The 12,540-nt window shown below is 43.7% G+C and overlaps 1 protein-coding gene across 1 annotated transcript; it reads left to right on the forward strand.

Annotated features, from left to right (window-relative positions):
* The first annotated feature begins 5,897 nt into the window (after positions 1-5,897).
* LOC122748150 (basic phospholipase A2 RVV-VD-like) lies at positions 5,898-12,244 on the forward strand. Its single transcript, XM_043993844.1, has 5 exons — positions 5,898-5,940; positions 7,746-7,890; positions 9,425-9,531; positions 11,027-11,137; positions 12,231-12,244. The coding sequence occupies exons 1-5, from the start codon at positions 5,898-5,900 to the stop codon at positions 12,242-12,244; spliced, it is 420 nt and encodes a 139-aa protein (XP_043849779.1).
* The last annotated feature ends 296 nt before the right edge of the window (positions 12,245-12,540 follow it).

A 12,540-nucleotide genomic window follows, 5' to 3' on the forward strand; every position in this document is an offset into this window, starting at 1 on the left:
CCCAATTGAGAAATGGTCAAAGGATATGTATGAACAGGCAGTTTTCAGATGAAGAAATCAAAGCTATCTCTTGCCATATGAGAAAATGCTCTAACTCACTATTTATTAGAGATGTGAAAATTAAAACAACTCTGAGGTACCCCCTCACACCTATCAGATTGGCTAATATGACAAAAAAGGAAAATAAAAATGTTAGAGAAGCTGTGGAAAAATTGGAACACTAATGCATTGTTGGTAGAGTTGTGAACTGATCCAACTATTCTGGAGAGCAATTTGGAATTATGCCCAAAGGGCTATGGGACTGTGCATACCTTTTGACCCAGTAATACCACTAGTAGGTCTGTATCCCAGGGAAATCGTGGAAAAGGGAAAAGGATCCACACGTACAAGGGTACTTGTGGCAGCTCTCTTTGTGGTGTCGGGGAGTTGTAAATCGAGGGAATGCCCATCGATTGGAGAATGGCTGAACAAGTTGTGGTCTATGAATGTAATGGAATACTATTGTGCTGTAAGAAAAGATGAACAGGCAGATTTCAGAAAAACCTGGAACAACCTAAGTGGACTGATGCTGAATGAAGCAAGCAGAACCAGGGGAACATTGTACACAGTAACATTGTGTGGCAGTCAACTGTGATAGACTTGGCTCTTCTCAGCAGTGCAATGATGCAAAACAATTCCAAAGAACTTGCGATGGAAAATGCTCTTCACATCCAGAAAAAAAGAACTGTGGAATCTGAATGCAGATTGAACCATACTGTTTCTACTTTTTTTGTGGGTTTTTTTTGAGGTTTTTCCCTTTTGTTGATTCTTCTTTCACAATATGACTAATGCAGAAATGTGTTTAATGTGATTGTACATATATGCCCTATATCAGATTGCTTTCTGTCTTGGGGAGGGGGGAGGGAAGGGAGGGTGGGAGAAAAATTTGGAACTAAAAATCTTTTTTTTTTAGTGGGAACTAAAAATTTTATGAAAACAAATGTTGAAAACCATTTTTACATGTAACTGGAAATAATAAAATGCTTTTATAATTTTAAAAAAAGGAAAGAAGAGAGGAAAAAAGAAAGAAAGAAAGAAAGAAAGAAAGAAAGAAAGAAAGAAAGAAAGAAAGAAAGAAAGAAAGAAAGAAAGAAAGAAAGAAAGCTTTTTGAGGACTAGATTGGGAGAGCTCCCAGGGAAGGGAATGACATTCCATTTATTGGCCAATGTTAGAAAGGGGTTGTTGGGCACATTGCAACCCTATCTCAGCCTTGGATCAGAAGAAGGCCTGCAAGAAACTCACAGGGACCCTTCCTCCTTCCCCTGGGTATCAGGGCCTTCTGCCAGCACAGTTGGCTTCAGGGCACTTCAGGATGGGCACTGGAGGAGACTCCCAAGAGAGCCCAGGATTTGGACAGAGGTGAGAGGAAAAGAGTAGCCCCTGTCCCCCCATTACAGTTCACTCAGTATTGTCAGCCAGGCCCTTGGCCTAAACATTTCTGACAATTTGAGGCTCTTCCCCTGGGAGTCTGCTTTGCTGTTTGTTTTGCTGCTGCTGCTGCTGCTGCTGCTGCTATTCAGAGTCAAGTAGTTCTGAGGAGAACCCTTATACAATGTTTTCTGGTTTAAGAGGTGGGTTCACTGTCAGCTAAGTGGCACAATGATGACCCAGGAGTTAGGAAGACCTGATTGTGTGACTCAGGACAAGTCACTTCACCTCTGTCTGCCTCCATTTCTTCAACTATAAAATAAGGATAATAGTAGCACCTGTCTCCCAGGGTTGTTGTGAGAACCTAATGAAATAGTATTTGTAAAGCGCTTAGCACAATACCTAACACATAGTAAGCATTTATTAAATGTTCATCCCTTTCCCATCCCCAAAATTATGCTCTGATACTCTTGCCCATTTGTTTTTCCATATTATTTTGCTTACAGATTCCTAGAGTTCTATAAAGAAACTCAATGAGAAAAAAAAATAGATCTCTTCTATGCTGAGGTGGGGCCTATGGATATTGAATTGATATATTGATTAGATTCAATGAACTACCTTTTTTCATTTTTAAAATGTGTTTGTTTTAAAGGATGGCCGGGGGAGGTAAATATTAGGGAAAGATGGTTATATAAAAACAAAAGCTATCAATAAAAATTCAAAAGAAGCCAGGTGCTATTTGGATTATTACATTGACTCTGTATATTAATCCAGTAGATGGTTATTTTCACTGTTAAGCTTGCCCCATCCATGAACACTGAATTTCCCTCCAATTATTAAATCTTTTACTTCATAGAGTCTCAGAGTGGGAAGGGATTGATTTAGAGTTCGAAGGAAACATCTTCCTGAGTCCCTCATTTTACAGGTGGAGAATCGGAGTCACAGAGAGCCTAAGGGATTGCCCAAGGTCCCACAGGGGGTCATTGGCAGAAGCTAGGACCTGCATTCTCTGACTCCAGAACTGGTGGTTTTTAATTATACTGCATTACCATCTCATCTGTCACGTACTCATACAACCTTTGCTTAAAGGCCTTCAATGAAAACTTCATTATTATTATTTTACATGTGAAACAAGACCTCTTTGGGGGTATCCTACAACTTTCAGGGGTTTCAGTGAATTCGTACCCTCTTTGAATGCAGCACAGTCAGTGTAGTCAGTGTGCATACATTTTTGGGGGGGGGGGCAATGGGGGTTAAGTGACTTGCCCAGGGTCACACAGCTAGTAAGTGTCAAGTGTCTATGGCTGGATTTGAACTCAGGTCCTCCTGAATCCAGGGCCAGTGCTTTATCCACTGCGCCACCTAGCTGCCCCAGTGTGCATACATTTTGACCCAGTAATACCACTACTAGGTCTGTATCCCAGGGAAATTATGGAAAAGAGAAAAGGACCCACACATACAAGGGTATTTGTGGCAGCTCTCTTTGTGGTGTCGGGGAGTCGTAAATCGAGAGAATGCCCATCAATTGGGGTAGTGGCATATGAATGTAATGGAATACTGTTGTGCTGTGTATGAATGTGATGGAATACTATTGTGAGGTAAAAAATGATGAGCTTGGGGTTGGGAGCTGAATGATACGGATTTTGTATCCAAGCTCTGCTATGTACTTTCTGAGGGACCTTGATTGAACGTGTCACTTCTCCTGTCTGGGCTTCAGTTTCCGCCCCTGTAAAATGAGAGGCTTTGTTTGGGGAGGGACTTACAACTGGATTGGGGGAAGCCTAGTCACCCAAAGAATTGGAGGCTCATCACTAATCTCATAAAATAAAAAGAGATTTATTTGGAGAGAGGAGTATATTGGGGGGGGGGGCAGAGTTCACTATGGAAAGCTGTCCCACTTGAGTGAGAGAAGACTTGATCTTTTGTATCTTTACAAATCAAAGAGGAGGGAAGGGCAAGATAACTGGGAGGGGATCTTAGAATAATGGCATGCCAGTAGGATATGCAACATCCATCCATACTCTGCATATCATCTTTTTTTTCTTTTTTTTTTTTTTTTTTTTTGTGGTGAGGCAATTGGGGTTAAGTGACTTGTCCAGGGTCACACAGCTAGTAAGTATCAAGTGCCTGAGGCTGGATTTGAACTCAGGTCCTCCTGAATCCAGGGCTGGTGCTCTATCTACTGCACCACCTAGCTGCCCCTCTGCATATCATCTTGCAGACCTTGGTATTGCTTATCAGCACACCAGGGTCATGCCCGGCAGCAACTACTCCTGAGGTGGAAGACAGAGCTGCCCCTCTCTCTGGAAAGTTCACGGATTTCTTGGGGTTGGGGTCCCTCACCCAATAACAGGTTGGGCTGGGTGATACCTTAGCTGTAGGTTCTACAAGCCTATGCCGCGTAGGCCTGCCTATCCCTGCTGAACTCTGCAGTGATCTAGTGCCTTGGCCCTCTTCCTCTTACTCCAACCCCAAAATAAGAAACTTGGGAAAGGAGAGGGCCTGATCTTCCTCTTCCTGTTTGACTTTCCCAACAATTTGAGCTGGCTAATGCTATACTTGCCCAGGGTAGGGGCTGACTTAGAGAAGAGAAGCTCTTTGCAGCTCATCAGCTGCCCACCTACCCCTCACCTCACCCCACCTGTCCTTTTCTAGGAGTAGAGCAAATGGAGCTGCAGAGAAGCTCAGGCCCCAGGCATTCCACCTTTAGGATTTGTGTATCTGGAAGACCCAAATGACCTCTGAAGATCTCATCTTGGTTATCCAGTTCTGTTCCCTTAGGCCCTCTTCCCAGAACCTTGCTGAGGCCTAGAGAAGGCAGGTGACTTGCCTGTGATAACAATGGTAATAGGTAGTAAAGCTAAGATTCTAACCCAGGTCCTCTGTCTGACTCTGCTCTAAATTCTATGATCCTGCCATAGTCTGATCACATGGGAATTAGTGGCAGGGGCTCTTACCATTCTTTTGCTTTTGTTTTTGTTTTGGGGTTTTCTTGGTGAGGCAATTGGGGTTAAGTGACTTGCCCAAGGTCACACAGCTAGTTAAGTGTCATGTGTCTGAGACCAAATTTGAGCTCGGTTCCTCCTGAATCCAGGGCCAGTGCTTTATCCACTACGCCACCTAGCTGCCCCCCTTACCATTCTTTCCCTCAGAGGACCAATCAATTAATCAATCAATTAATCAATCAACCAATCAACAAGCATTTAGTAAGCGCCTACTGTATGTTAGGCACTCTGCCAGGCACTGGGTATACAATTACAAAGAAGTCTCAGGTTCCCCAGGGGACTATGAAAACCTGAGTTTTCTTGTCTTACAGTATGGCATGGTAGGTAGAGGGTAGACCAGGAGTCAGGAAAACTGGGGGGAGGGGGGCAAGAGAGGGAAGGGGAACAATTTATGAATAAGTAAATTAGAGGGGGCAGCTAGGTGGCACAGTGAATAAAGCACAGGCCCTGGATTCAGGAGAACCTTTGTTCAAATCTAGCCTCAGATACTTGACACTTACTAGCTCTGTGACCCTGGGCAAGTCACTTATCCCTCATTGCCCCGCAAAACCCAAAAAAGTAAATTAGAAAAATATGTGTGTATGTATATGTACACACAGAGCCAGCCTGCTTCACATAGACCTGTTTGCCTTGTTAGTTTAATCCATTCATTCACCGGATGAATTTTCATTTAAGATTTCATCCATGGATTCATGGATTTCATCATAGGGTTCATTCCCATGAATATACATGTATATACACATATGTGTCTGTGTACACACAGACATATATGGTGAGAAAATAATTATGAATAATGGATTTCTTGGGGGGACCTAGAGATCAGTCCCCCCTCCAGAAAGTCCAGTTCTTGGGGAACTTCAGCAGCTCTTGTGTGGGACAAGCCTGAGGGAACAAAATAAATGGAAATTGATTCTTTTGTCTAGCTCCTAGCACTGATGCGATCAAACCACACCTACATACCTTAAGGAATGTAAGTGAGGGGCTTTCTCTAATGTTATCTGAAGGGTTCATCTTAATTTAGCCCCCCCCCCCTTCCCCTTTAAGTCATGTCAACCAATGGAGTTGAATAATGCTAACCAATTAACTTTGCTCCATGTATAATGACCGGCCTCTATCAAAAGGGGATAAAACTCCTGAGGGGACAAAATCTGTTTGAAAACAGTCTGGAGCGAGATTGGGAGGGCACTAAATGACAAAGTTTTATCTCAGAGATGACCTAGCTCTAAGAACTATCTAATCCCATTTCGTCTGGTGAGTGGTCACATTCACTTCTCCAGAAGAATTGCTGCCGGGACTATAAATTCACCCTTGCCTCCCAGACAGATCCAGATCCCACCGCCTTTGACTGGGGACCCTCATCGGACAAGGCCAAGGGGGAGTCGGAGCCCCCTTGAGACAGATCCAGATCCCACCGCCTTTGACTGGGGACCCTCATCGGACAAGGCCAAGGGGGAGTCGGAGCCCCCTTGAGATCGGTCTCAGAGATGAAGCTGCTACTGCTTGGCCTGACTGTATTGCTCACTTGTGGTGAGTGTGAAGAGATCCCATTCCTCATCCCCACCTCATCCCCTTCCTGGGAAGCCAGCAGCATGGGACTTTCTGGGGCTTTTGACTAAACTAGGGCCTGAGTGGAGATACTAAGGTAAAGCAATGGCTGTCAACCCTCAAGCTGCTGAGCAGAGCACCAGGCTCCTGAAGGGACCACAGAATCACAGAGAATGTCAGAGCTGGGAGGGCCCTTAGAACACAGGATGTTAGAGCTGGGAGGGCCCTTAGAACTCAGAATGTCAGAGCTTGGAGGAGCCTTAGAACAGAATGTTAGAACTAAGAGGGATCTTAGAACAAAAATCTTAGAATAGGAAGGACACTTAGAAATTGTCTCACCCAACTCCCTCATTTGACATGTGAAGAAACTGAGGCCCAAAAAGGGGAATTGACTTGATCAATGTCACACACAGAATCAGTGGAAAAGCTCAGACTAGAACTTAGTCTACAACACTACTAACCACTACAATAAGACAGGAATGTGCTTGGGCCAAGCTCATCATACAACAGTGGGTGATGGTGTTCAGATCCTAAAACTGATGCCATTCAAGGATTGGTTCCAAAAGGGAGCTATGCACATGGGACACCCTAGAAGCCTGCTTTAAGTGATCATTCTAGGGCCTTAGAATTTAGAACTGGAAAGGCCCCCAGAGATCAGCTAGTCCTCACTTTACAGAAGAGGAAACTGAGACCCAGGAAGGGGATGTGGCTTGCCCAACAAATATCAGAGTGAGACTTCAAAACCAAGATTTCCAGTCTTAAAATCCACTGCTTTTCTAAGCTGCTTCCAAGCCTTTTCATACTCTTAGAGATCCTCTTTCTGACATGAGGGGAATGCACCCTCCTCCTCCACAGACTTATTTCCCCTCTTAGTATTCATTTATTCATTCATTCAACTTTTTGTAGGACCCTTAAGCAAATTTTCCTTACAGGGAACAGAACAGGTTGACTCAATGATTTGTCTTCTTTAGGGACCTAGAACAGACTTTTTTCTTCTCTCTTTCCACTCACCATCTCTCCTCCTTCTCCCAGCTTTTGAATTCAAAGTTCTAAGTACCCTTCCAACTCTGTCCTATATTCATGTTCTGTCTTCTTCTTACTCTGATAGTGTATATTCTAAATTCTCTTCCATATCTAATGTTCTCTACACTCTAGGTTCTCTTACAGTTCTGACATTCTATGTTCTAAGCTCCCTTCCACTTCAGGTATTCTCTGGCCTTCCTGCCCTACAGCTGGGAAAATTCTTTGTCCAAGCAATACCATCAATGAAAGGCCCTTTCTAGGACCTGGAGGAGATACAAAAGATGGTGATATTGTCTATGACCTTGAGGAGATTCCAGATTAGTGAGAGAGAAGAGAGGCGGGGACAGACAGAAAAGTCAAGAGCCAACACAAATAAATGCATCAGCTAGTGAGTGCTGATCAACCAGTTGCTAGAATGGTGCAGCCTCTTTTCCCAAGCTCTAAGAGGCTGAATAGCTGAGACTTGAGGATGGGGTAATCAGGGAAAACTTCCTAGAGGTGGTAAGTTTTTGAGCCTGGTTTTAAAAGACAGAAGGAACATGGTGGGAAGTAAGAGGTGGGCATGGTCATGGGTCAAGGGAAGGGCTGGTCCCAAGGATGTTGAAGTAGGGATAAATTCAGTCCTGGGTTGGGATCAGGGTAGGAACCTTCAAGTATGTATTGGAGTTAATAAAAATGAGGATGATGAAGTGCCCAGGGAAGGAGAGGCTGCTGAGTCTAGTTGATTGAGGTCATCTTTCTAATCAGATCCTCTCTTCCTAAAGGGCTTATCTCCCCAACTGGGGGAAACCTGTATCAGCTGAAGAAGATGATCAAGAAAATGACCGGAAAGCCAATCACAAATTACATCCAGTATGGCTGCTACTGTGGCTGGGGAGGCCAAGGACTACCCAAGGATGCCACAGACCGGTAACTTTTCTTCTTTCCTTCCACTAAGTGATTGCAGCCAGGGAAGAGCTCTGGTCTTCAGGGACTATTGCTCCCAGCTATGACAGAGAGAGAGGAAACAGACACACAGAGACAGAGACCAAGATGGAGACACAGAGACAGACAGACAGAGACTGAGAGAGACACAAAGAAAGGCAGAGACAAAGATGCAGAGAGACAGAGAAAGAGGAACACAGAGACAGACATACAAAGAGACAGAGACACGGAAAGACAAGAGAGATAAAGAGACACAGAGATAAAAACAGAGACAGACAGAAAGACTTCCACTAAGTGTTTGCAGCCAGGGAAGAGCCATGGTCTTCAGGGACTATTGCTCCCACCTATGACAGAGAGAGGAAACAGAGACACAGAGACAGACACAAAAAGAGACAGAGAGACAGAGACTGAGAGAGACAGACAGAGAGACACAGAGAGGCAGAGACACAAAGAAAGGCAGAGACAAAGATGCAGAGAGATAGAGACAGAGGAACACAGAGACAGACATACAAAGAGACAGAGACACGGAAAGATAGAGAGACACAGAGATAAAAACAGAGACAGACAGAAAAACTTCCACTAAGTGATTGCAGCCAGGGCAGAGCCATGGTCTTCAGGGACTATTGCTCCCAGCTACAACAGAGAGAGGAGACAGACAGAGACAGAGAGACAGAACAAAAAAGAGACAGAGACAGAGAGACACAGAGAGGCAGAGACGCAGAGGCAGAGACAAAGATGCAGAGACAGAAGCAGATAGAGAGACAGAGAAACACAGAGACAGAGACATACAAAGAGACACAGATAAAAACAGACAGACAGAAAGACAAAGACAGAGAGAAAAAGAGGGAAAGAAACAGTGAGTGAGAGAGAGAGAGAGAGAGAGAGAGGGAGAGAGAGAGGGAGAGAGGGAGAGAGAGGGAGGGAGGGAGGGAGGGAGGGAATCAGAGCAATGCTGCAGGGAAAGCCCTAAATTAGAAATCAGCAAATAGTTCAGTGAGTTGGCTTGTGGACAGTAGATAGTCCTACCAGTAACTCAAGAATATTAACTTCTGTCTCCTTTTCCCATGTGTAAAACGGTGAATAAGTGCCCCCTCTTAGAACAATAATGTGAGAGCTGGAAGACCCTTTAGTTAATCCATCCACCCATAAGCTCTTATTAAACATATGGGTGGATGGATAAATAAATAAAAAGTTGACTATGTTAAGGCTGCAGAGGCAGAGATATAAAACAGAGGACCTAAATGGGCTGGTGATGGATAGCTAAATGCAATGGATGGGAATTATGCATCAAGAACGAGAGCTCAGGATATCAGAGTTAGCTGGAAGAAATGCTGGGGATGTGGGTTAAATTCCATGGACAGGGACTGTGCTGGGAGTGAGTTTAAGGGCTGGGAAAGGATGGTGGTGCTAAGTGTGAGGAAAAGGAACTAAGTCCTACAGATGGCATTCAATGCTAGAGGTGACAGGGTACTGGGTCTTCTGCTGTCATGCCTGACAAAAGTTCTGGCTCTTCCTACAGGTGCTGCCAAATTCATGACTGCTGTTACAGCAAGATAGAATCCAAATCCTGTTCACCCAAATTGAGTTTGTATAAGTACAGCATCAAAGGAGGGCAAATCTACTGTGGTGAGTAGCTTTGAGGATATTGGAGTCAGGAAGACTCATCTTCTTAAATTCAAATCTGGTCTCAGACACTTACTCAGACCCTGGGCAAGTCACTTGACCCTGTTTATCTGTTTCCTTATATGTAAAATGAGCTGGAGGAGGAAATAGCAAACCACTCCAGTATCTCTGCCAAGAAGACCCCAAATAGCATCAGAGAGAGTCAGACATGAATGAAATGAATGAACGGGAACAAAAATGTGCCAATGTGCTGTGCTAGGCATTGGAGATAGAAAGGTTGTTTTTAAAAAATAGTATTTTGTTTTTTCTAATTACATGTAAAGACAATTTTCAACATTCATTTTTTGAAAGATTTTGAGTTCCAGATTTTTCTCCCTCCCTCCCCTCCCTCCTCTCCAAGATAGCAAGCAGTCTGATATACGTTATCCATGTGCAATAATGTAAAACATATTTCCACATTAGCCACATGGTGAAAGAAGAAACAGCAAAAGGAAAAAACAACAAAAAGTAAAAATAGTACGCTTCAATTGGCATTCAGACTACTCTACATCAGTTCTTTCTCTAGATGTGGAGAGGATTTACCATCATGAGTCCTTTGGAAATGTCTTGGATCATTGTATTGCTGAGAAGAGCTAAGTCTATCATAGTTGATCATTGCACAGTATTAGTTACTGTGTATAATGTTCTCCTGTTCTGGTTCTGCTCACTTCACTCAGCATCAGTTCATATAAGTCTTTTCAAGTTTTTCTGAAATCTACCTGCTTATCACTTTTTTGGGGGGGTGGGGTAATGAGGATTAAGTGACTTGCTAGTAAGTATCCACAGCTAGTAAGTGTCAAGTGTCTGAGGCTGGATTTGAACTCAGGTCCTCCTGAATCCAGGGCTGGTGCTTTATCCACTGCACCACCTAGCTGCCCACTATGAATGCTTAAACATTCATGTTTATAGATATCAAATTGTTGTGTGTACCATCTGCACCCCATTCCACTATTCCAATACTCACTGAAAAAAAACAACAGAAAGGATAAAGGGCAAAGAAACATGGTTTTTATTTCACCCTTTTTTGGTGGGGAGGCAATCAGGGTTAAGTGACTAACCCAGGGTCACACAACTAGTATGTATTTGAGGCCAGATTTGAATTCAGATACTCCTGACTCCAGAGCTAGTGCTCTATCCACTGTGCCACCTAACTGCCCCTTTATTTCACCTTTAAAAAATTCTATAATTACAGTATTCAATGGATAATAGGTCCCAAAAGAGGGAAGTAAAAATTAAATCCCCCCAAAATGTAGCATCCAAGAAAAAAGAAAAAAAACACACAAGAAAAAGGCTATACCTATTTTCTTTTAACAAAAGCTGAATCTCAAGTAATGGGGAAGGCTTCCAGTAGGAGACAAAATTCCAGAGGTTCCTGATGGGTAAGCCTGCTGCTTAGCCCCCTGATGCCTGCAGCCAGAGTCTGGAATCCATGTTTCTCCATCTTCTCTTTCCCAAACAGGTAGCAGCAGCCCGTGTAAGAGGCAGAGTTGCCAATGTGACAAAGAGATTGCCCTCTGTCTCCGCAAAGAGTTGGACACATATAATTCTAGGTATCAATGGTACAAAAGGAGTAAGTGCAAGGATCCCACACCCTCCTGCTCATCTTTGTACTCCTAATTTGGCTTCCTCAAATGCCAAGTGGTAAGCCAACCTGGCCCTGCCTACCCACGTCACTCACTGTTTATCCTGGTGGCACATGACTCTATGGACATCTATATGATAATATATATATATATATAATATATATTATATATACACACACTATATGTACATATAAATATATATGTCTGTATATATACACATATGTATACATACATGTACTTGTACACATACAAATACACATAAAATCCCACAGATATACCATTTTGACTCTCCTTTCAGGGCATCCCCCTGGAAAGATTAGTTTCTGGGGACTCAGGGGGTAAACTCATGGTGGCTCAGCAGCTGCTCTACTTCTCAAAGACAATGGCATATTGAGAAGCTGCTATTTTTTCTGGTCTGGGTCTGTTTGTCTGTCTGTTTGTTTGTCTGCCTGTCTTTCTGTCTATCCAGGCCTCTGGAGTATTGTAGGAAGAACACTGGTCTTGGAATAACAAGGCCTGGATTTGATCCCGAGGTTTAAGTCCCAGGTGTTTAACAAATCAAAATAATCATTTTGGAACCCTGGGGAAATCCCTCAAACCCCTCTGAGCCTTAGTTCCACCATCTGTAAAATAAGGATAATGTCCCCACCTCCCAAGGATGTTGTAGCACTACAGAAATGTGAGGTATTTTCTAATGGAATTCAACAAATACAGTCCTTGCTGCTCCAGAGGACATAATCAAAAGGTGTGGAAAGGTAATCCAAGCCTAGGAAATGACAAAAGCAAAGGCATGGAAGTAGGGATACCTGGAATATAGTGGTGGGGCATGACTTACCAAGGCAGGTTCATTTCTAGCAAGTTTGTCCTGTCATCAAGCCTAAATGGGCCTCCTTGCAAGTTGTGGCCATTGCCTTCTGGGACCAAGGAGATCAAGTGTAACACCTCTTCCAATGCTTGTAGCTGGTTCTAGCATCCTCCATGAGCTTCCTCTTTGATAGGCTAAACATCTCAAGTTCCCTCAGCCAATCCTCTTAGGATATGGACTTGAGACTCTCCATCATCTTGTTTGTCCTCCTTTAGACCCCTTCCTCTGAGCCTTTGTTACTGACAACCTAACCCATCACTCCAGACATGTTCTGCCAAAGGCAGAGGTCAATGGGATCATGGCTTCCCCGTTCCTGGAAGCTGAACCCTCTCTTCATGCAGCTTAGGATCACTGCCTTTTCTGTCTGCCTCATGCCCTTGCTGACTCTTTTCCAGACTTGCTGCTGTCTAAGCCATCTTTCCCTAACAAACTACCTCCTTTGGTTCCCTATCTGTGCTGTTTGTTATCAGTAGGACATCGAATGAGTTCCTTTAACCTCCTAGGCCTTGGTTCCCTCCCCTGTAA

The sequence above is a fragment of the Dromiciops gliroides genome, chromosome 3 (genome assembly GCF_019393635.1).
Source record: "Dromiciops gliroides isolate mDroGli1 chromosome 3, mDroGli1.pri, whole genome shotgun sequence".
NCBI lineage: Eukaryota > Metazoa > Chordata > Mammalia > Microbiotheria > Microbiotheriidae > Dromiciops > Dromiciops gliroides.